The sequence below is a fragment of the Temnothorax curvispinosus genome, unplaced genomic scaffold (genome assembly GCF_003070985.1).
Source record: "Temnothorax curvispinosus isolate PA1 unplaced genomic scaffold, ASM307098v1 QBEX01016033.1, whole genome shotgun sequence".
NCBI lineage: Eukaryota > Metazoa > Arthropoda > Insecta > Hymenoptera > Formicidae > Temnothorax > Temnothorax curvispinosus.
Genome location: NW_020225813.1, coordinates 348,645 through 373,846, shown reverse-complemented (window position 1 = coordinate 373,846; position 25,202 = coordinate 348,645). Strand labels below are relative to the sequence as shown.

The window sequence follows — 25,202 nt, the reverse complement described above, 5'->3', positions numbered from 1 at the left end:
TCGATAATTCGTTTCAATGTAAATATTGTTTTCTCCATTTCGAAGGTAGATTTCTTATTGCTTGATTCTGGCAGTTCTTTTTCCGAAGATCTAGGAGTGGAATCAGAAGATTTTTCCGCTTTTAATAATTTTATATATCTGTAACAATAATAATACGATGATATATTAATTGTTTATCACCAAGATCTACTCTCGTGGCGTATGAAAATATATAACAAACATACTTTTCCAAATGTTCGACTTTTTCTCGCAATCCTGGAGTATCCGAATTTGCTCTTTCTAATTCAAGTCGCAACTCAAAGTTTTCACTTTCTAACTTAAGATTCATCTTTTCGAGAACATCTTTAGTCATTTCTAATTTCTCAAGCTGATTGATTACACATGTATTACCCTGTAAAATAGCATAGCATTAAATAAAGCATGTTAAAAATCATACATTTATTGTAAAAATAATATATAATGCTAACCTGAGAAACTGCCTTCAAAGCTGCATTATGCCGTTTTAATTCCGCTATTTCTAATATCAAATGTTCATTGCTTTCTTTTTCTAAGCGGTCAGTTAATTCCCTAACACGTTCTCTCAATATTCGACATTCTTTCTCCAGTTGTTCCTCTACGTTAGACTGGATATTTGAAATGGGTCTTCCTGATGAAGTACCAGATACGGTATCGCTCTCGAATTTAAGCTTACTTCTCAAATGCCATTTTTCTCGTTCCATACACGAAACGACAGATCGGAGCTTTTCATAATTTGTAAGCAATTTTTCATATTCATCAGTCTTTTCTTTAAGCTTTCCTTTTAATTTTTCTGCCGTCTGTTGCCATTTTTTCTGTTTCTCCCACAACGAAAGTTCTTCTGCGGTCTATTAAAAGAGAAATGTATTAAGCACTGTAATATATAAAATAGCAGTATTTTGTCATCTACCTTAACCCTTTTAGCTTCTTGTGCCAAATATTCACGATCTAATTGAGCTTTTGTTTTATGCAACTCTTCTTCTAAGGATGTCACTTTGCGCTCAAGCTGCGTTTCACGTTGCGATGTCTTCTTTTCCTGAGTTTTTATCGCCATGTATCTGCAATGTGCCATGTATCAAGTATGATAAATCCTTATTGTAAAAAGTAAAAAAACCAATACAAATGTTTGCTTAAAAATTGATATATAATTTTGTAATTTACCTGCGACTAAGTTGCTGCTTCAAATCAGTTATTTCATACTTATACATTTTCTCTTTCTCCATTAAAGACTGAAGCTGTCGACGTAAAACATCCATTTGATTTTGTTGTTGCATTTGATCGCGGTGACTGTTGTGCGTGGTTTCGTGCGTTTTCATATCCGCTCGACTATGAACTATCATTTGATGAGATCGGTTTGCAGATTCTATTAATTCAACTTCATTCTGCGCAATAAAAGTATAATAAATTAAATAATTATATAATCCAGTAAGTTAACCAAATTTAGCCGATGAATTGACCAAATTATGACGCACCTGTAATTGTTGACAAGCGAGAGTTAACTCGTGTATTTTGTCATCTTTGTCTTGTAGCTCCTTCATCAAGGAAATATTTCCTTTTGTGAGTAACATGCGATTCTCAGATAATTGTTGTCTAAGTACGTCAGCCTCGGACTGCCACTTATTTAATTCACCACGATAGCTCTCCAATTCATTTTTATGTTGTTGCTCTAATCTATAAAACCGTAAATTATCTCTAATGTGTCATAAAATATATGTAAGCTTATTACTTCATCAATCTTTTACTCTGCAATATCTCGTATATCACACTAAGAATTTAAGTAAATTTAATTGAGTTTTAAAAAAGCAAGATTTTACATTGCTGTCAAACAAACCTTTCTCTCATACGATCCATATACTTCAGTCTCTCTTCTGCTAATCGATGCCAACGTTCGCTCAGTTCTTTGCTGATATTTAATTCTGCTTCAAAATTGGATACCTTCTCATGTAGCCTCGCAATTTCTTCTTCTTGCGCGGCACTACTTCTCGCTGTAGTTTCATCAAACGCCAATGTTTTTTCAAAAGCTTTTTTTATAATTACAACCGGATCTTCACTTTTTCGGATTTTGCCTTGCATAGCTAATATATGATCGTGCAAACTTTTAATCTCATCCTGAAACTGACTCGCTGCTCGACTATGTTCATCTCTGTCTTCCTTCAATAAATTTTGATATCTTAAGATAGTTTCTTCTTTTTGATTAATTAATTTCTGTAAACTGTTTATCGTCGATTTCAAAGCCAATTTGTCAGCACAATCAGTACTTGCAATTCGTGGCTGGGTCATTAATTCGTCAAATACATTTTGCTTTTGAGTAAGGTGCGAATCCTTTTCCTCAATCGCTTTATTTAAAGTGTCAACTTTTGTTTGATACTGCAAATTTCTTTCCTCGATCGTTTTGTTCAGAGTATCCACTTTTGCTTCATATTGCGAATCTTTTTCCGTTATTGCTTTATTTAGAGCATCCACTTTCGTTTTATACTCGGCCAATTGCGATTCACACTTAACAAGCATCGCGGAGCGTTCTGATGCGAGTTTCAATGCTTCATCCAGCTGCTCGTTAAGAATCGCCGAGCTGGCGCTTTCTTCTGTATTATTTCCCACTTCTCGGAATGTCTTCTCTGTAGTTTCCTCTGTAGTTTCACTTGATTTAATAGGTTTTTGAATATCTTTAAAAACTACAGTTTCCTTATCGATTTCCTTAGTAGTATCCTCTACTTTTTGATTTAAGCAACAGATGTAGGGATCCGTTTGAACACTAACTGCTTGAGTTTCCATCGTTACTTGGATGGATTTTGTCTCAAAATTTGGTGCACTAATTCGAGCTTGATGTTCTTGCTGTGGGTACCAAGCTTTCTGAATATTTAACATATCCTGTTCCATGCTGTTTATTACTGACTCGTATTCGTTAAATTTGCTATTAGCAATTTGGAGTTCATGTTCTAAATGAGCTATTCTTCTTTTGTATTTGAAGTCCTAATTAAGAGAATATTTGTTAAGAAAAAAACATAAAAGAGAGAGTGTCGATCTACAGGTAACATAAATATTACAATTTATTTTATTATTTTATAATTATCAAGCAAAATATAAATTTTGTGATTAAGACAGATTACAAAATACTAGAAATAGTAATTGGAAAAAGCATTTTAAATGTGTGCGAATTAGTACAATAAAGTCATGCTATTTTACCAAACTTCATTAAAATTTTTATACATTATTATGACATGGAGAGACTTACACTTAGAGTTTGCTGTGAAGTTTCGGCATAATGTTCCATTATGTTTTGAACGCTACCAGCGCCAATTTGTTGCTCCAACATATCTTTCAGACGTTCCACAATTTCAAGGCGAGCAGATAAACATTGCTGTTCATATTTAATATCTTCATGACATTTTTTTGTCTTATGCATTTCTATGTCGATATTTTGACGATCTACTTTTAATTTTGCAGCCAATGTAACTACTTTTTCTAAAGCACTTATGGAAGTTGATCCCACGTATTGGCATTGTAAAAAATATATAATATCTACATAATACCTGTAATACACGTACACCATGATATATTCTTTTATATGCAAAAAAATATCTAAAGATAATTTTTTATTTTACCTGCAACGATTGTCACATTGTTTCCGATAATCTTGTACATAACCACGCATTTCCTCGTATTTCCTGCTTGAGTTATCAAGCTCTTGTCGCACGCAAGACAACTCATTCTGCAATCGCGCTTTCTGTGTAGATAATTCCATCTCTGATATCTTCTTACTCGTTAGCTCAAAATCAAGTCGCGAGATCGTAGCCTTGTCCTCACTTACAGCTTGCAAATCCAATATTTGATGTCTAAGACTATCCAATTCCAGGGTTTGTAGTGAATTCAACGAATATTGCAATCGAGCCTCCTCTTCAGAAATTTGTAGCATTTTTTTCAAACTTTCATTCTCTACAAAAAGTTGTGTTTTTTCGTTTTGCAATTCCTGTATACGGTTATCATCTATTTGTACAGTTTCCTGCAACGCTATCTTTTTAGACAATGTCATGTGCACCTCAATCAATCTCTCTTGCAATTCAGAATTAGAAATAGAAAGTTGTTTAACGTTATCTTCGTATTTTGTTAATTGTGTTTGTGATATTTCGAGTAATCTAGCCATCTGATCAGCTCGCTGTCTTTCAATCAACTCCTTGGCTTCTATCTCTTTCAATCTTTGTTGTGAACTATCGCCCCCGTAATCATCTGCTTTCCGCAAATCTTCAATGAGTTGATTTTTCTCCTGTCTTATTGCCTCTATTTCGGTTTTCAAAGAGGTTATTTCATTGGAATTAGGAGATACTATTACAGTTTCTAACAAAGCACGATGACGTATACTCAGTTCCTCATATTTATCTTTTAATTCATTATGTACTATTACACTCACAGAATTACATAAATTACTCTGCAAAAGTGAAATTTCTGATAGCAACGTTTTACTATATTTGTTTGCCTCTGTAAGCATTTTATTAAAATCGCTTTCTTTTTTAATTATCTCTTTTTGATATTCATATAATCTATTAGTTTCTTTGTTAAGCAATTGTTGAAGACTAGCATTTTTCCTGTTCATAACTATTATTTCGTTAGTAATATTCGCATATTCTCTTGTTTTTGCCGCAAAAGCTTTCTGAGCTTCGTCGTCTCCATCTTCTAAAATCTGCCAATTTTTCTTATAAATTTCTAGTTGCTTTTTAAGACCATCTGTCTCATCTTTCAAATCATTATTTTCTTGAACCAGCAAATCTTTCTGCTTTTCCCATTCTTCTGTTTCATTTTTATATGCCATTTGCAAAGCTTTCATTTCTGCAAGATACATTGTTATCACTTCCTCTTCGCCATGTTTCTCGTACAATTTTTCGAAATCTATATCTTTATTCGCTGCTAGATCTCGTAAAATATTATCCTTCCTTTGCAATTCTTTTCTGTAAATCACATAGTAACAATTTACAAATTATAACGAAGATTATAACAAAATCTATAAACTATTTCATTGTTATAATGAAAAATAGTAATACTACTTTGATGATAAATTCGAAAAATACCTCAGCGATTTAAGTTGTGACCTTAATTCAGCATTACTACCCTGTATAACATTAAGATGTTCCTGCAATCTCATAGCTGGATGGTACCAACCAGCTAAATGCCTAATATCTAAAGCTTCCAATAATCGTTCCAATGTACTGGACTGTATTTCCACTTCACTCTTACCTAAAACAAGAAATGTGCATAAATATGAGCTTCTTTTCTTAAAGCAATTATTAAAAGCACAAGATCAGCAATGTTCTGTATCTACTCAAAATAAGTAGAAAATGTAAAAAATTCAGCAGATTCAGCAGAGAATTCTATTAACATAATAAGTATTATATTAAACAAAAGATAAAAAAGAACTAGGTAGAAGAAAATATCATGGTGTCAGAAGCGGAAATGTGTGCAATACTAAAGTACCGTTAAAGTTAGCGAAAATTCACCATCTTGATTGCGTATACTGTCCATGATTTCATGCATGCCCGTTCTAAGTGCCTCATTTTCTTCTATAAGTATCTGAATATTTTGATTAACTTCAGAAATATCAGTTTTGGAAGATAATTGTATATTTTCCGACTCGATTAATTTAGTCGAATGTAAAAACTGATTACTAGAATCATTTAAGTTCTCTGAAATATCTAATACCTTCTCAGACTTGCTCAATTTATATTTTAACATTCTTATCTACGAAAAGTAAAAATTTGTAATAAAAATTCGTCTAGTATCTTAAAATATATATCTTAAACAGAAAAGACACGTATATTTTGTATATTTCGTAAATTCTATAAAACTAATTTTTCAATTTAATCATCTTACATCTGATTTTAATTCTAAATTTTCCGCTACAAGATTTTTATTCTGTCGAACAAGCTCTTCCAGTTTCTTTGATTCCTCTTTACGTTTTGCTACAACACTTTTAATCGATATTGATTCATCTTCTGGAATCCCTAATTTTTCTCTGTTGTGATATGTAAAAATAATGTTATATCTGTTTCCTTCAAACATAAGAAATGTAAATTAAATAATACTTTTGAAAATGTTACCTAAGGGTTAAGATCTCCATTTCTTGATACGAATTTAACATCTCCAATTTATTAATAACATTGGTTAAATCTTCAATATGTTCATTCTTGTGATCAATTTTAATTTTTAATTCTTTAATTTCGTTCAATGCTCTAGCTAAAGCCTGATTTCCATCTTGATATTTTTTTAATGTAGATAATACCTCGCATAACTATATAAAAAATATATATAAATTTATTATTTCATTTAACCATTTAACAAATAAGTATAAAGAGTATTCTAGAATTATTGCCATTTTTATTATATACTTGTTGATATATCATTTTTAATTAAATTTTCTTTTACAAAAAGATAAAAATAAAAACTCACATACCGATGTTTCGTAATTGCAAACAATAGACAATAAATAAATTCTGTTCATCAAGTTTCTAGAATATAAATGAATAACTTGATTCGTGAATAATTATAAAATATTTAATACAAAAAATAAAAGTTGTAAGGTAGTAGTAAAATTTTCATATATTTCGAATTGTTTAAGAAAAAATTAGTTCTATATTAAGCAAGAGACTTATATAGCTTGAAATAAATGGCAATAACTCTGCAGAATAGCATAAATTAATAAAAAAAATATAAATACTGACTTTGCTGCTCTGTGATTTGGCATCATCCTGTGCCTGCGACAATGCGTTTTCCAAATTAGAGATCTTTTCATTTGCAATTTGCATCTTTTTTAACAAACTTTTCTGTTCTTTTCGTTTATCGCTTCTTACAGACCTATAAAATAAAGTAATAACTTTCTAAATAAATAATAAAAAACATTACAAATATAAATAGATAATATCGCTTACTCGTGTGCGTCTCCTTTTAATTTTTCCATAAGTGCAGCACTCTCATTTATTTCAACAACCGCTTCAGAAAGTTTAGTTTGCAATTCAGCTATAATCGCATCTCGACGGGCTATTTCGTCATTTAGATGAATAATCTGTGTTTTATTTTCTTCCTTGACTGACGTAATCGATTGCATTAAAGAATGCGACAAGCTTTCCTTCAAACGTGTTATCTCCATATCTTTCTCATCCAATACGCCCTTATAACATAAATAACACAAATTCCTGTACACACAATTTATCTAAAAGCATTTTCTAAAATTCTACAAAGATTATATCAGATTTATTTAATACCTTCCATTCAGATATTCTAGCATCAATAGCTAGGCCAAATTCATCCAACATTTTATCTCTGTCTATTTGTTGTGCTGTTATTTCTTCAATTTGTGTAACCAAAGCTATATTTTCTTGCTCCAATTTCAATATCTTTTCTGTAATGGCATAATATTTATGCATTTATCCAAACGTCAAATTTATTACATATAAAAAGTATATATATTATTCACATATAGGTACCTTTGTATTCCACAGCTTTTACTTGGGCTGAACAAAGTTCTTCTGTCATTTCGTTCATTTTTTCTGTCGCATCCTCCATCTCATCTCTCAATGTTGTTAGCTGTTCCTTAAGAATTTCATTCTCCTTATCCAAATTCTGAAAAATAAAGAGCAATAACAATGAGACTTTACTATAATTTTTACTATTTACATTTTTATTATATACACGTACCTCTAGTTCAGCCATAAGTGTCTTAACTTTTTCACTTTTGCCTTGTGCGTCTGAATAGCCCCTTAAATTTGTATCCTTCACATAAAATTAAATTATTGCATAAAACGGAATACTCTTAATGATATATTACAGATAAAAAAAAACTTACACTAGCAAAACTATCATTTTCTTGTCTTACTGCATCACGATCTGTCAAAATAATCATCATGTAAATACTTTTTATTTGAGAAGTAATTTTTAAACACATATATAAATATACAAACTTGACAACATCCTACCTTTGATCTTTCGTTTAGCAGTCTCTGGACGTAACGAAGCTATCGTTTCTTTCAACTCGCCACACTCAAGAAGCAAAGCCTCAACCTAACATTAATAGATTTATTTTATAAAAGTTTATTTCCGCAAGCAAGCTCTTTTTCTAACAAAAACAAATATTGGGGTAAGTATTACCACACAATATTTATGATGAAGTATACTAGTATATTAGTCATTTAATATGAATGCATAGACTGCATTCGAGGAGCGCGCTATTAGCGCTATTGCATCATTTTTTCTTTATCGCTCATCAGATGTAAAACAAGGATAGAACAAGCAAATAGCGCTAATAGCGCGCTCCCCGAATCCATAATAATATATAATTTCCCTACTTGATTATCTTTATAAGTCAACATTTCTTGCGACAATCTCACGAGCGTCCGCAGACCGTGTACGTCGGCGATCTCGTCCACGTCGCATCGGACCACCGTAGGGAAAAGGTCCTCGATTTCTTCGTCTGTTAAAGACGAAGCGTTTACGGATAATATCCGATCCCAGTCGGTGCGAACCATTTTTTTCGCGATAACAATAACGCGCCCAATGAATCATGCAACCCTCATCTGCATATGATAGCTCCACTGAACTCCACTCCACGTCCACGTCCACGTCCACGATGCCGGACGCTCCCTTTTCTTTTGCTCCCTTTGACCACCTTTGACGTTCGCTACAGTTTACAAACATCACCGACGAGAACAGCACACAAACACAAACATAAACATTAGTCTTAGGCCAAAGCACAGAGAAACCTGAGAGAGGCCATCCCGGCCTTTTTCGTGTGTTGCATTTTCCGACGCGCCGCCTGAGAAAGTGCAACTCAACTACGTCGTTTCGCTCGGTAACCGCACATGGTTTGCGTCCGTACTAATGGTTCGTGTACGAACTAGCCAGCTGAAGGGGATATGGCCGCGGCGGCACGCGCCGGCTATGCCATGATGCCACGCATTTCGGGTATCGTGTCTCGTGCCTCGCCTGCCAAGACTGGGACACTGAGAATTGAGAATTGAGAATTGATAATAGAGGATAATTGAATCAATCCTCAATTCTCAATTCTCAATTCTCAATTCCCAATTCTCAATTCTCAATTCTCAATTCTCAATTCTCAATTCCCAATTCCCAATTCTCAATTCCCAATTCTCAATTCCCAATTCTCAATTCCCAATTCCCAATTCCCAATTCTCAATTTTCAATTCTCAATTCTCAATTCTCAATTCTCAATTCCCAATTCCCAATTCCCAATTCCCAATTCTCAATTCCCAATTCTCAATTCCCAATTCTCAATTCCCAATTCCCAATTCCCAATTCCTAATTCCCAATTCCCAATTCCCAATTCTCAATTCTCAATTCCCAATTCCCAATTCCCAATTCCCAATTCTCAATTCCCAATTCCCAATTCTCAATTCTCAATTCTCAATTCCCAATTCCCAATTCCCAATTCCCAATTCTCAATTCTCAATTCTCAATTCTCAATTCTCAATTCTCAATTCTCAACTGAATGTGATTGGTTCCTACCTTTGGATCCAACCAATTACACTTAATTGCTACCTTTCGCTTCGCTAAGCAGAGGTTCGGCTGAACGCAGCCATTGGCTATCGTATCGCTTCCTGCAGTTCCTGCCGCAGTTAGGCGCGACGATCGCTAACTTCCTCGTCTGGCTCGTCTACGTGTCCCGTTTAGTTCGTGTACGCATTTACGTGAATGTCGTGAATCGCTTTTGTATACATATATGTACGACATACATATGTGCAACAAATCGTGTATACATATATAGGCATGGTGGAGGCTCGGAGAAATTCTCGTGTTTATTAATAATTTCTCTCGGCGTTGTATGAAATAGAGCCAGAAACGATTTAGAATTAGAGCAATTAGAGATCGTTGATGAAGTAGCTCTGTCTGTTTCTGATTTGACTGCTAACTCCCGATTGCAACTTGGAGATTAATCGCGGCGGCTCTTCGCAAAATGTACGAAAAACCGTCAGAGCTCTATTCTTGAGAAAGAGAAGCCCGGGCCCGGTTTCTCGACTAACTTGATTATTGAACATACAGGGCAAAATTCGCCGCGTACTTCAACTATTAAAATGGCTGCATCCTTGTCAGGTGAGTCGTGAAGTTCCAGCAATCTTTCAATTCTTTAAAACTATCAATTTACAATATTTTGAAAAATACGTAAACAGTAAATAACTTGATGCCATACTTTACTCGCTCTAAATGCTTCAGCAATTTAAAATTTATATGCGTAACTTATATACTTGATACATTTGTAAATTGTGTTTGTCTCTGAAACGTTTCTCTTTTACATATATGTAATCCATACCATAATTTTGTAGCTTATTGGGTGAAGTTCTTCAAGGGAGCTGGATTTTCGCAAGATGTGGCCACTAGACATGCAGTTGTATTCACGAATAATCATATCAAACCGGATATGTTGCCAGATTTGGATAAACCTAGTCTAAAAGAAATGGGCATCACGTTAATGGGCGATATGATTGCTATTTTGAGATACGCCAAGAAAGTAGTGGAGGAAACGACGTGCGAAAGATTTTTAGTCGATTCAGAAGACACCCTTCCGACTCCGAAAGTTTCTACGAAACCTGTCGTGAAGAAAGTGGTCAAAGAAATTGGAAATAAGACTATGATTTTGACGGCGTCTAAAACTGATCCTACAAAGAAGATAGTTAAACCTTTATCTACAGCGAAGAAGATTGTGACTGTAAGGAAACCAATTTCTACTCCGGTCGCCACTAGTACTGTTAATCAAAAACAGATAGCTCTCAAAAGAAAATTGGTATCGGAAGAGGTATATGAAAACAATGAAGATAATTGGAATAACTTGGAAAAGAAAATAAAGGTGACAAATGGTAATGAAGACAATACTGTTGAATATACTGCTGCGACGCCAAAGGTAACAACAGTAAGAACTCAGATACTGAAGAAACCTGTTGAAAAACGAACAGTATTTGATAGATTAGGTGATAGCTCAGTTACGAGCACAACCAATTTAGCTGACACGACGACTACTTTCAATATTACCGGAGTTGGTAAGGATGTGTTTAAGAGATCGACTAGCGTTTTTAAGCGTCTCGGCGATATAGACGACAAGAAGGATCACGCAATTACCACAGGAATACTTAAGAATGGATCGGGCACTACTGGTACACCAGGTATATTGAAAAACCGAACGTCGCCTAGCATACGCACGTCAATCATAACGACAAAGCGAGTCGTGCCTAAGACCACCGGCACTATGCATGCCGATCATGAAGTCAGCAAGAAGATTACTTTGAATAATACAAACCGTATACTGAAGCTGAAAAAGGAAGTAGTACCTCCTAGTAATGTTAAACTGAGCATCAAAAGTATTACGAAACCTGCTGTTACATCTGGCAAATTAGGTTTATACATATTTCATTAATCTGTAGGTATAGTTGTATACAGAGGAACAGTTTTTCTTGATTTCTTGATTTTATTATTGCAGCTTCAGAACGACTTATCTCGATACCAGCCAAAGCACGCCTGGGCACAACCAGTACTCCTGCCATCAAACAAGTGACTTTCAGTAAAGTGGCAACAGTGACGCGCGTCAAGAAAGCAGATGTTTTCAGTCGCTTGGGTATTTAAATTAGGCTTTCTTGTATCCTCCCCTGCTATCAATCGCAAACGAGCAGTGGTCAATCGCAATCGAAACTGTTATTTGTTTAAAGTTAGATTCTTCAAGCCGGCTGCAGTGACATTGGTTAATATTAATTTAACTTTATGATTCAAGTTTTTTTTATTATGAATGGAACATATTACTAACTAAAGTCGCTTGCAAGGCTATTTCAAGAATGTTGCGAATGACATGTACGATGTAAATATAATAAGAATTAATGACTTAACGATTAGATTCGCAATTTAGTAACGCTCATAAAAAATGCAAATTGGATAATTTAGTCTAATAAGATGTTTTTTTATTGAAGAATTTCTATAAGATTATACAACTTTTTTCTTTCTTTGTTTTTCCTTTTAAGAGGGTTTACCAGACGATTGAATTTCGGATAAAGTTTGAGCAATTGCGATCATATCCTATAAAGCATAATTATATTTTAAACTTGGAACTGTGTGTGTGTGTGTATACGAGCCTTTTCGATTTTAAGGGAAAAAAAAGAAAGTTTTATGCAATATCATTTTTCCTATATATGTGTATATTACTTTCTAGATTTTTATATCCCCGGGATATACAAATACAATAAAATATACCCGACATACACAAATACAAATATATACGCGAGCAATTAGATTTGCTATATTTTAAAATTGGACTTGTTGTATTTTTAGCTGTATTTCCTATAGCTTTCAATACCTTCTTATTATTCATCTGATAAACATTTATTTGTTTCATAACGCAAAAAATGCAAACATTGTGAAATAGGATAATCTGCCGAAAGTGTCCTGTAATATTTTATTAGTGATAGACGTCTGTCTGTATTTAAATAATTGAGAAGTACGGTTTGTGATAATAACAGCAACAGATTGATACGAATATACATGTGTTTTGTATAATTCGACTATTGCCATATAATATAATAATATTATTAATTTGTCGCTATTCTATATTTTTTTATAAGTAAAAGATCGAAAAATTTATTTTTATAAAATTTCTTGAGACGAATCTATATCAGCCAACAAGAACGAACGCGTACAAATATTTACGACAAACTTGAATGAAAGCTTGTTCTGTGACGTATCAACAAGAGATGGAATATATTCGTCAATGTACATTTAGGTTTCTTCATTGCCATTGAATTTTCAATTAGAATCACAATATTACGATTTAATAATATCCAAGAGAAATTAGGATGATTTCCATAAATATTTACATAGAAGACAATCTTCACAATCTTCTTTATACACTGAAGAAAAAAATTGTTAACTTGAATGCGTTCAACTGATTATCATTTTTTAAATTAGAATATTTAAGTATTTAAGTCAAATTACGTTATGTTAGATTTAATATGTCATTTAATTTAAATACTTGAATATTTCAATTAAAAAATAGTAATCAGCTGAACGGATTTAATAAAGTTAACTTTTTTCTCAGTGTAAGAGACTTAATATTAGTGATTAGTATATTTCTATAATTTATATATATAATTTCTATTATTTTCATATTTATCTGTATAAAAAATTTTGATAAAGAACCCTCAGCAGCCTCAGGTACATTCACGAAAATATCTCTCTACTTCTAAGGCATTCAACTTTAATGGGCAATTGCTTTCACATCAAATAACTTTGATTTCCATTATATTTTTGAAATGTGTTTCTTGTATAGTGGAATAATATTTTTCCACATCTAAATATATGAATAATACTGAAAAATAATTCCGAGTCCACCTAAAAAACGATTTTCTTGCTGAACTATCTAGTGGACATTTGACTCATTCATATTCATACTGATGACTCCGTCTCGATTATTCGTCGAATCAAGTTTGTTCGTAGTTCATTCGTGTTCGTTCGCGTTCGTTCACTTGACTCTGGACCTATCCTCCATCAGTACTTCATTGGTAGATGAATAATCGGTTTGATTTCTTATCAGTACGCAAAAAATACGGCCAACACTGACGAGATACTAAAAATTGCAAGTCCTGAGTAAATTTCGTGATTATCGTGGAAATAACTGAAGAGTTATACAAATATTATCGAGTGCTCAATTCGATATCGTTCGACATAAATATATATCTGAACGATTAGCCAATATTGCAGTAAAGTATAATCAATCATTATCGTAAAGTACTGATAATAATGTCGATACTCCAATTACTCCCGGACCTATCGGGCTCGCTTGATAATAATCAAGAAAATTTGCTCAGGATTGGCCTGATCTTTTTCAAGCAAAAGCGAGCACGAACAAGCGCGAATGAAGAACTACGAACGAACTCGACGAGAGCGACCGACGTACGAACGAGCCCAAGCCCCAAATGAACATCGACAAATACGTTCGGTTTCTTCTCTCGTCGATATGTTTATCAGAGGAAAAGCACTCGGTAAGGTGCTGGACACTGCTGGAATTGCCGGATAGCTTAGTGACAAAACACTCGTCTGTCAGGTGGAGAGGACAGATTCGATTCCCGACTCTGTTGTCTCACAAAAAAAAATCTTTGAAAGGAAAGATATTAATCTGATAGACATAAAATTATCCAAAATCATAAAAGTCTAATGCAACTCGACAATATATTGTGCTCTTTACGGGACGGAAATACAAATAATAATAATAATCTGACAATGAGATATCAAATCTCATCATAAATCATGCTACTTTGTCCACTACTTTGCCCTAGTAGGGACAGAAATACACGAGAGACGGGAGAGAAACAATCATTCGTGATCGTTCATGCTCGACCTGTCTGGACGGGTTAATATATTTTCTCAGCTGAGGCATTCGTACACAGAATTGAAGCCTCGTCGAAGTCAAATCTCTTTTGTAAACTATATTAAATAAAGATAATATATATTGTAAAGAGAGAGTTATATAATGAAATAATGGAGTGGCCAAACGATAAAGTTTTATTATTTATTAGTGAAATAGAAAGCCTGCCGATTCTATGGGATTCCTCAGATCCGTATTATAAAATTAGTAGGAAAAAAAATGAAACGTGGGAAAATCTCGCTAATAAATTCCTTACGACAGTACTGGACGTTAAAAAGAAATGGCTTTCGTTACAGGCATGTAAACAAATTATATTTATTTGTTATATATTCTAATAGTGTATTACAATAAAAAATAATTATAATTTGTAGAATTATTATTATACATAATTATCTCGTGTTCAATAATTTCATATTCAACATAATTAGTATGTAATTTATGATAATAAATGACTATCTTTTTTTTAGGCGTCGTATAGAAGAGAGAGAATTAAAGTGATTGATTCTACAAAGGGAAGCGAAAAGAAGGTATCATCAAAATGGTTTGCGTATCGTGCAATGATGTTCTTGGGAGATCATTATAGACCGAGAGGTGCAAGAAATACTTCTGAGGTAAAACAAATGCACATTTATAGATCATAGTTTATAAATTTAAATAATTTCTTTTTAATATTTAATATAATGTAAGTAAAATCACATTAAATTGATAAGATTTAACATTCTATTTGTTTAATTTTTTATGATTTATTGTTGTATGTAAAATAACACATAAATTTTATTTAATATTGTCTTTCTTGCCATATCTACGCCAACTGTATATGTGCGAAAGTAATTATAAGAAAAGTAGTTATTTATTTTATCACGATATTCGTTCAATGAGGCAATACATCTTCTCTTTTTAGAGTAGATCAAAAAGAGAAAATAAAAATTCGTAATGTGCGTCAATAAGCTATTGATACAAAACAGCTATTAATACAATATTAAAAATAGATTTTGTAATTAAAGCAAACATTATTACAGAGGCAATGCAGTCACACTTGTTTTCCATTTATAGAACTCAATACACAAACGTGGAAAGTTCCACATTTATAATAATAGTTATTATAATGGTTTCTTGAAACATTGTATGATTCTGCAACAGAACTTAATATCTAAAATCTAAAATTAATTATATTATATATAATGTATATTGCTAAACACAATTATAATTTTTGGTAATATAACTTATCAAAATGAGTTATAGGTAATATATTTTTGGTATTATGATGTTCTATAATTATTTCAGACTTCTGAGGCGTGTCAACGGGAAGAAAATAATGACCGTAAGGACCACGAAAGCATTAATGAAACAGAAGTAACACGCCCGAAAGCAGAAGCTACATTACAACACGAATCAGAGAGAAGCTTACGATTGCGTAATATCCCGTTACGAAAAAAACATTTGAAAGTATTTCATTCTCCAGAATTAAGTAGTCCGAGGAAAAAAAAGATTAACGAAGATAACAAGCCAAGTGAAATGTATATTTTAAAGGCTACTATCGCAGAGAAAGAATCTCTACGAGATGAAAATGAGACTTATGGTGAATACGTGGCGTTGACTTTGAAGAAATTAGATAATTATTCACGTATAATGGCTAAACGTTACATTAATGAGATTCTTATAGAAGCGGAATTAGGAAAATACAAAGATTCGATTCCTCAAAGATCCCCTACACCTACGACTAATTATTCTGCTGTTTCACCATCGCTTTCTGTATATTCCTACCAATCTGGAGGTTCCAATAACGTGATTTCTTCCGAACCGAATCTATAATTACCTGTTGAATTCAATAGTATTACAAAATTACTTAATATCATTTCAATTATTTTTATTTTCTACGAGTTTACATATTAGCTTCTTCATTTTCATAACTAATTTTATAATTAATTTCTTAAAAATTGTTAAATCGTGTTAATATTAACTAATATATAAACTATGTTTACCTTGAAATAAAATTATGGTAAAAAGAAATGAAATTGTTTCATTAAGGAAGCTAGATCTGAAGAACTTGTACAAGATATTCACACGGAAATAATTTCCGAGATGATTTGTTCCGAAATCTTAAATAAATAGAACTTACCTAGGAATCTTTATTTAGGTTTTATAGTTATATACACTAAGCCTTTCTTCAGCAGGAATTGCCTTTCTAGTGTCTTGCTTGCATATTTTTAAAGAACCAAGTTAATTGTAACAATTTTTTCAAGCTCTTAAATACAAAGTTATTTGTGCAAAAAAAAAACTTAAAGATCTCTCCTATGGAAGTAGATATAAAAAATTGCGTCAACTGCAAGAAAATATAGCCAATGAATAAAGTCATTATATATATTTTACGCTTAAATATCTAAATATTAAAAAAAAAAATATATATATATATATATATATATATATATAATTGTGGAATTTACAAAATGTATTTTCAGAAGAATTTTTAAATACATGTATACATATATACGTATGTGAGAAGACTATATGTATCAAATAAAGTGATAGCTTGATTATTTAAAAGCAGAAGAAATTTAATGCAAAAAATCTTGTCGCTGCAATATTTTTCATGTTTTGTACCAATATTTTAATTTATAGTTATTAGCAAGATTATTTGCACGCCAGAATATCAAATTAGACGATTAGTCAACATTAATTTTCGATTTATTATTTATCCGTTCTGTGCACTGGCAAACTGCTAACGTTTTGCTGATATTTTACTTATTGCATATACATATATGTATAGCACACCTATGGACACATTGGACACATTCATTCTTGTTTAATTCTTAAAGCTGCACTTCTATTATCATCCGTGGTTAACCACCGTGGAAAAACAGTTTCGTAGAAATATATATATTTGCCGTTATTACGTATGCTTGGTTTATGAAGCATCTACATAACATAATAAATTATAAATTTAATATTTAATATTGTAGGCTAATTGTTTCTGTTATATGCTTATATCGAATGGTCGATAATATCTGCACTCTTCTTATCCCCGAGTTCACTTGATAGTTGATCACGAAAATTTATCCGGGGCTAGCCGTCTTTAATAGTACCTCGTCGGTGTCTCGACTCACATTTACGCTCGTTTTTGTTCATCGCAGATACCTACGTACGTACATACGTTACGATTCATCCTCGCTAGTTGGTCGACAGCCAGCTTTTTTAATTGACCCTCTTTAACAATACCTCGTAAGTGTACGTGCCTATATATATAATATATACATATATCGTTGATTGTTCGAAAAAGGAAAAGAACGATGCGTGGACGTCCCGAATATACGTGCCAATAACGTATTTATCTAAACCAAGCATTCTCAGATAGTTTTCTTATAGAAATCTGTGAAACTGATATTTTTTGATAGAGAAACTGTGCGACAAGATCTGTCTTTGAGTAATAATAAAAGCATCCTTCTTTTCAATTAATTGTTTTGTTGATATAGTCGTAGGTTGTAGTTGTAGATAATATAATCCGAAAGAGCGTCATGAAAGGAATAATTAACGATCGAAACGGAATAATGGCGTTGAAAGGGAACGGTTATATTTAAAGTCGAAAGATAGCCTTCGCAGCGGTTGCATGTTCATCCTAAAAATCATTACCACGTGAAATTATTTAAGTGCAAGAGCGTAAATGTAAGCACCTAGGCTTGATACAACTTTTAGACGGTATGTGTGTAATAATATGTGTGTTTCATCAGTTAATTAATGTAACGAGCATAAGATATAGATCTGTTTTATTTGCACTCCATATTATTTTCTGCATTTGAAACAAGATGGATATGTTTATTCGGACGTTGAGAAAAGAGAGAACGACGAGTCCGCGAGTGCAGAAAGTGCAAGTAAAATGAACGAACCGTATACCCGTGTATATCATGCTTTTGTATTTTGTACGTAGCAGTCTTTATTATGCACCAGGAGCGTAGTAGTAGGACCGGCACCCGCATTCGCATTCGAATTCTATTTATCGTAGATAATACCATATAGATAATAATTAACATATATTTCATAGATTTCCATCCCTGCATGCTGAGACGAGATATTATGATTTATGATTAGATACGTGAGTTCATTATTTTTTTTTTCCATTCTGCAAGGAATGCAGGGATATATTACGACATATCCAAATTAAGTTGGATTTATTTGCGTTTTTGGATACTTGTGTCTATACGATATCACAGTGCTACAATATTTTTTTTCTTTTCAAATTATAATATGTGTGAGATATATCGATAATCCGTGTCCTTGTTTGTCAGGAGCGACTGCTTTATATTCGTCAACAACAATAAGCTATATATGTATATCTATATAGGTATATCCACCTTCAAGAATCAGTTATCCCAGATTGTAAGATTTTCCAACGCATGCGCATCCTCCATATTTTTATACGCACGTGTGCAGCCGATTGCATGACTTGTTAAAACCAACCAACTTATGCAAAGTAGGAGCATTTCTTGGGATTCTTGGGAAAAGTTTTTATCACGTCTTTTGTTACCACGTTGCTATTAAAGTAGCTTTATATCAACAAGCATTTTTTCTGAAAATATATTATTATTTTCTTTAATTATTTAAAATAAAGCTTTTTCTATACTATTATTTATCATATTATTAACTTTTATATTATATATGTAATTATATTATTCAGTTGATAGAAATCTTTGTACTTAATCACATATTTGAACGAACCCAGGATGATATTTAACCAGATATCCGAATCCGTCGAGAATAGATCTTGCAAAATACCTATCTACTACAAATTTTATATCGAAATGCCAGCAAAAGTATGACAGAGTCTGCTAATAGAATATGATGATCAACGGAAAGCGAGTAGATATATTTTGCCATATATTTTGTGGCTATTTAATTTAACGATAATATTTATTAAAATTCATGAAATGATAGATCTTGCTCGATTTCTGCTGGCAATCTGCTGGCTGTGTACTGTAAACTATAATATTAACTTGTCGAGCTCTTATTTAGCATTTTGTATATAAAATCTTTAGTCAGATTTTACATATGTAGTGAATCGTCTCAAGTACGATTTTGAGCTATATGATCATTAGACTGGATCGAATTTTAAGATCATCCAAGATCAACTAAAATTAGACTTAAATGACCTTAAATATAAAATCGGGTTATGTGAATGAGTGTTACAATTGAATGTGTGAAGTTAGTTAATACCAACATTGAAATACTGAATCAACCGTTTAAATTCGAAACGTTCAAGTTTACATTTACTAATCTACTTTATAAAGATATAAATAAGTAAATATATACGTTACTAATTATTTATATTATATTCATGCTTATCATACATGATCTTATTTTAAAAATGCAATAATTTAATCATTGCTCAGATCTTACTTTCAAAAACTTTCTATTGTAAATATCAAAATAATATTTATCGAAAGATTAAGAAAATGATTACAACCTTGAAAATGAATGAAATGAAAAGTGATGAACTAAACTTTCTTGGTTAAATTAGTATGCAATTAACAATTACGAGCGATCGTTATTTACAGAACGCCAAATAAGCCAGCCGGCATTGCAGTAGGAAATCGATGCGAACTTGAACTTGAACTTGAGTGCAAAAAAGCGTGAGACCCGATGCATTTTTTATTCTGAGATTTATATTCAAGGATTTTCATTCGAGGTGTAGTCTTGCATGCACGACTCGCGATCTAGTGACTTTTTCTCGGGCTGAGGGTCCGCGGGGTCGAGCGTTTTAGCGTTCGTGGACGTGGTCGCCCCGACGATACCCCGGACGTTCCCGCGGGCTACGTAGGTACGCCACTGTACTGCGCTGCTGAGCATGCGTGGAAAAATCCTACGATTTGGGATCACTGCCCTTCACTCATTTGCGCACGGTGATTCGTAGGTGTTACTCTTCCTATCAGGGCTCGCCACATTTATTTCGCCCGCAACAATCGCCAGCCCTTCGCCAAAGATCCATTAATGGTCCCGCCGTGTATTTCGCTCGACGGCCCGGCGGTGTAAATAAAGTATGGAGACGCACGAGAACCGAGCGCAGGAGAGACCGCAGGATGGAGGTAAAAATTTCGTAACTTTATATACTCGTCCGTTTTAAATTTCGTGTACGCAAAAAATTTTTACCGTCACGCGAACGAAATTCATCGGTTCTCTCGATGTCGGAGTTACACGTGATTGTCAAGTTATCCCGCGCGTTTTTTTTTTTTTACACGGTCAGCTTGAGCGCTATCGCTTTCCAATAAAGGTAATAAGAGTAGATTACAGACAACATGGTAGTTGAACGCGTTTTCAAATAAAACTTTTGAGAAGTGAATTACGTACACTGTACGGGAGAAAATTCACGTATTACGGCAATTAACTATCAAAGAGCACGCGTTGCGTTGTTTTCGCATTGTCTTTTTGACGTGTTTTTCTTATCTTTTACAAACGTACTTCTACTCTCACTATCTGTTCTATATTAACAATTCAGAAAATGGCGTTTTGCGCATCAGTAATAGCAGATAAAAATGTCAGGGTAAAAAAAGTTATTAGTTCGATAAATTAAATATTTTCGTTTAAAATAATTTATACATATTAATATAATACGAATTTAATGAGAAAGAATAATTAATATAAGTGTGATTTAAATAAAAAAGTGATGAAAAGTTTTTAAGTGAAATATTCTTGAAAAATATTTTATTTTATTATAATATTTCTTTCATCTACATTGTTATTAATAAATAATATCAGTTTCTTTTTGTAGAATATATATTATATTCAATATATTATTAAGTTTTTGTCATAATGATATTTGAGAGAGTCAGATAAAGTAAAATCACAATTTGTTTTTAGTATATATCAAATTCAGATTGAATAATATATCATATCGTTTATATTTTAGAATATGTATTTGTTTGGCAAGACTATCTCGACGCCACGGAGAGTGTGGAAGTTCCACAGATCGTGTTCCCTCATGTGGAGTTGACATTGCAGAACAGTATTGAGATAGGCATGTCATTAGAAGTACCAGTGCAAAAAAGTAACGATGAGAATGAAGTGTCGTATTGGGTAGCCTCTATTGTCATGGCTTGCGGACCCTTATTGCGATTGCGTTACTTTGGCGGGGACGATAGATCTTTAGAATTTTGGTTTAATCTTACGAAAGAAGCTGGCCATGAACTTGGTTGGAGTGCGAAAAATAATAAAAAATTAAAACCACCTGATGTTATACTTGAGAGATCACCAGACTGCGTAGACAAGCTGCACGAATTTCTGACAACGGCACGTACACTCCCAGCTGAGATGTTAACAGGGGTAAGATACTAATATTTCTAGAATTTTACATATATTATAATCAATATTCTAATAAATCTAACATAACACTCGCCTTGCAGGATGGCCTAAGTATGGCAGATAGGATAAAACAGGGTATGAAGGTTGAGATAAGTGATGTGTTGCATCCGTACAAGTTATGGGTAGCTACGGTAAGAACAGAATTAGACGTTATAGAAATCAAAATCTATAAGCAAAAGAATAAAAATGAACAAAGTGTTTACTTTTGTTTATTAATGATTTAATAGTTAAGGATATTTGTGTGTAATCGTGTGATGTGTCTTGAAAATATTTGATGATTCTTTTTCCAGATTATGGAGAACGTCGGAGGACGTCTTTTATTGAGATACGATACTCCAGATTCTACTCGTGAAGACTTCTGGATATTTTGTACATCCGAGCGTTTACATTCGTATGGATTCACGTCTAAATCAAATTTAGATTCGATTTCCACTTGGTTTTTGGAACCACCTAGTTCAATAGTCGATTTGCATAAATATGAAGACTGGAAGGAGTTGTTAGAATCTAAACCGAAAGATTATGAGTTAGGGGAAGAATTATTTAATAATAATGTAGATCATCCAAAGCATAGTTTCGAAGTTGGAATGAAATTGGAAGCTTTAAATCCAGCAGATAGGATGAAAATTTGTCCTGCTACTGTAACGAAAGTATTTGACGATATATATTTTCTTGTGAACATTGATGTACGCGCTAAATGCTTGGATGAATCAGATAATACGCTTGCCTCTAATAATTCAGAAAATAATACATGGCTGTGCACTGCAGAACATCCATATATATTTCCAATTGGATGGGCGCAAAAAAACAATATTATGTAAGTATCAAATAAATGTAACGAATATGTTAATCTAAAAATAATTTATTTTATCATAATTCTTTAAAGATATACTGTTTCATATAATCGTGTAGAATATATATTTTTTCACAAATATTGTATATTTTTAAACATTTGATCTTAATATTATTTTTCCTGTTAAAATCTTGATCTGAATACCCGCAGGATTACCCATCCACAAGGTTGGACTTCGAAGACGGAAAATTTTGATTGGAATGAATATTTGGAAGCATGCCATGCTAGCGCAGCGCCTGAGAACTTATTTAATGAACGTGCGAGTGCCAGTGAGGCAGGCTTTGAATGTGGCATGCGACTGGAAGCTGTCGATCCAGAACATGAACATGTAATATGCGCTGCCCACATTAACAAAATCGTTGACAATCTGTTATGGATAAAGTTAGATAACTACGAGTATTTTCGGCCAGATCATATAGTCGACATGAATTCCTTGCAAATATTTCCCGTCGGATGGTGTGAGTCTAATCACTATCCGTTAAAACCTCCGCACGACTATGTAGAAATTTGTAAGAAATTAGAAACGTCTGTGAAGGAGGAGAAGAAAACCAATGTTTTGGACATACCGATATCTGAACCACGCTCTTCTCTCTGGTGTCCAAAGATATATTTTAATTACCGGTGCTTCACAGGCCCCATGATATCGAAGGGTAAATTAGCGACACTTCCAAAGTCAGTAGGACCTGGACCAGTTATATTGGTCATGCGGGAAGTTTTGTCAATGATAGTATCTGTTGGATATAGAAGTGCTAGAATTTTAAAGGTTTTGCAATGTGATACCAAACCAGATCCTGGGTTTCACTTAGAAGTCTTGAAGGCAAAGCATAAAAATAACACATATCGCGCGAGTGTGGCCATTGTTACATCGGGAGACATGGTAGCAGATTTTTGCAGAAGTATTTGTAAAAAATTAATGGTATGCCCGAATTTATTTGGGCCGTTGCATATATCGGAAAACGAATGTCCAGATGAGTGTTATAAAACGTCAAAAACGAAATACAGTAAGCAACTGAATATCTTAAAGAAATTATATATTGCACATATGCAAGTTTGTTGTATTCATAATATTTTATAATTAATGTATAAAATGCACACGCATACATGCACCATTGACATTTTCAATTTTCAATTTTCAGCAGCCACGGTTGGAACTGGAAAACGAGGAAAACCGAAAGGATATACAAGTATCATGGTGCAAAAACCGAAACCGTGGGGTAGAAGGCGTAAAAGACGACGTGGCAGATGGGCAAACAAGCATAAAGAGGTTCACGAAGAATACGATCAGGAAGATGAAATGCCATTTATATCGTTAGATTTGGCGAAGCATATTTCAGAGAGCCAAGCTGAAGAGACGTTCGATGGGAGACAACCGCTCTCAGAGATAGATATCATGATACAGAAAGGTTTAGAGAAATCCGACAAGTCAGATGACTTTAAAACTGAAGTAGCTTCCAGTAATGCTTCGGAAGACTCTGGTAGTTCATTCAACGATAGAAAAGCTAAAGATCGAGAACTGCCCAGTCTCCTAAATTTAAATTCGAAGCAACATTCCAAAAGATTCAATCAAGGCACGGGGATCACTAGAGGGACTAAGAGAGATTGGGACACAAGCATAGAATCCGATTGTTCCGAGGCAGACGCCGAATATCTGAAAATGCAAAAGACACAGCGGCGACCGAAGACTCGAAAGCTGGATTCAAATCCATTATATTGGAGCGTAGACGACGTGTTTCGATACCTCAGAAAAACAAACGACTGCAAAGATCTTGCGTATCGCGTCAAAGAAGAGGTGAGTATACGTGTTGATTATATCTTGATTGAAATTTTAATCGCAATTCTAACTGGTAATATATTTCTGTTCGTTATAGGAGATTGATGGTCTTGCGTTTTTGTTGCTGAATCTTCCCTCCCTTACCCAGCACATGAAACTACGAACGAGTTTAGCCATGAAGCTATGTCGACACGTTGAACAAGTCAAAGTTACATTTTTCCTACGACATATTCACGAAGTAGAGCCCGAGCAATATCAAATTGTTTAATCGACCTGATCAATAAAACCTCTCTTTATTCACAATATACATGTTACATATAGCTATACCAGAATTGATCAACTTAAAAATAGGATTCAAGGTTCTTTGGTTAAAAAATTTCACGTTTTATCAGTATTTACTGCTATTTTACTGTTGTAGTCACAGTATATCAAGCTGATCTTTTTTTTTTTAACTCAGAGGGTTAATGAAAAGTACAAGGATTCAGAATAAAATTTACGATCAATTTGTATGTAAATAAGTTACATATAAGATGTATGTATTTTCTCGTTTCAAAACTGCTGCACGTAATAAATCAGGAAACATGTGTAAGAGAATATTTCTCTTCAGTTATACGAACACAATCCCTGGATTTTACTTTTAATTAAATCCAGATATATTTGTCGAATTTTATACATGAATTCTACTTTACTTTTCGACATATTGGGGAGAAGACCTTTGAATTACGTTACTAAGTATAGTTTATTTGTCACCATCTTAAAGCTATGTAAAAAATGTTTGGGTTATAACGTTAATTATGTTATACATTTTTCACAGTCATAAAAAT

General features: G+C 33.3%; 4 protein-coding genes across 7 annotated transcripts; 3 read left to right on the top strand and 1 right to left on the bottom strand.

The window, feature by feature from the left end:
- Positions 1–2: 2 nt before the first annotated feature.
- Positions 3–8,733, bottom strand: LOC112466296 (centrosomal protein of 290 kDa; the record flags this gene model as incomplete). The annotated part of the gene is made up of 21 exons (XM_025034326.1): positions 8,343–8,733; positions 7,974–8,058; positions 7,844–7,884; positions 7,696–7,770; positions 7,485–7,620; positions 7,263–7,399; positions 6,930–7,168; positions 6,723–6,855; positions 6,102–6,292; positions 5,875–6,016; positions 5,502–5,742; positions 5,076–5,241; positions 3,618–4,955; positions 3,248–3,545; positions 1,847–2,985; positions 1,488–1,686; positions 1,177–1,397; positions 926–1,073; positions 468–863; positions 225–391; positions 3–138 (listed from the first exon to the last, which is right to left on the bottom strand). Coding segments are annotated over exons 1-21 (5,808 nt in total), but the record flags the coding sequence as incomplete, so codon positions are not given.
- A 974-nt stretch (positions 8,734–9,707) lies between these two features.
- Positions 9,708–12,155, top strand: LOC112466286 (uncharacterized protein C19orf47). Its single transcript, XM_025034313.1, has 3 exons — positions 9,708–10,104; positions 10,335–11,399; positions 11,483–12,155. The coding sequence occupies exons 1-3, from the start codon at positions 10,086–10,088 to the stop codon at positions 11,623–11,625; spliced, it is 1,227 nt and encodes a 408-aa protein (XP_024890081.1). The 5' UTR covers positions 9,708–10,085; the 3' UTR covers positions 11,626–12,155.
- Positions 12,156–13,128: 973 nt separating this feature from the next.
- On the top strand, positions 13,129–16,341 carry LOC112466316 (transcription factor Adf-1-like). Its single transcript, XM_025034368.1, has 3 exons — positions 13,129–14,706; positions 14,878–15,021; positions 15,695–16,341. Exons 1-3 carry the CDS (start codon positions 14,524–14,526, stop codon positions 16,220–16,222), a joined length of 855 nt encoding a protein of 284 aa, XP_024890136.1. The 5' UTR covers positions 13,129–14,523; the 3' UTR covers positions 16,223–16,341.
- A 1,106-nt stretch (positions 16,342–17,447) lies between these two features.
- LOC112466315 (scm-like with four MBT domains protein 2) lies at positions 17,448–24,967 on the top strand. 4 transcript variants are annotated; one of them, XM_025034365.1, is made up of 9 exons: positions 17,448–17,549; positions 19,957–20,219; positions 20,313–20,484; positions 21,306–21,718; positions 21,799–21,888; positions 22,048–22,571; positions 22,758–23,608; positions 23,744–24,396; positions 24,476–24,967. In XM_025034365.1, the coding sequence occupies exons 3-9, from the start codon at positions 20,439–20,441 to the stop codon at positions 24,644–24,646; spliced, it is 2,748 nt and encodes a 915-aa protein (XP_024890133.1). In that variant the 5' UTR covers positions 17,448–17,549; positions 19,957–20,219; positions 20,313–20,438; the 3' UTR covers positions 24,647–24,967. The 4 variants fall into 4 exon arrangements, with proteins under 4 accessions (XP_024890133.1, XP_024890135.1, XP_024890131.1 ...); XM_025034363.1 differs by having other exon boundaries at positions 17,527–17,629; XM_025034367.1 differs by lacking the exon at positions 19,957–20,219 and having other exon boundaries at positions 17,478–17,549.
- Positions 24,968–25,202: the final 235 nt, after the last annotated feature.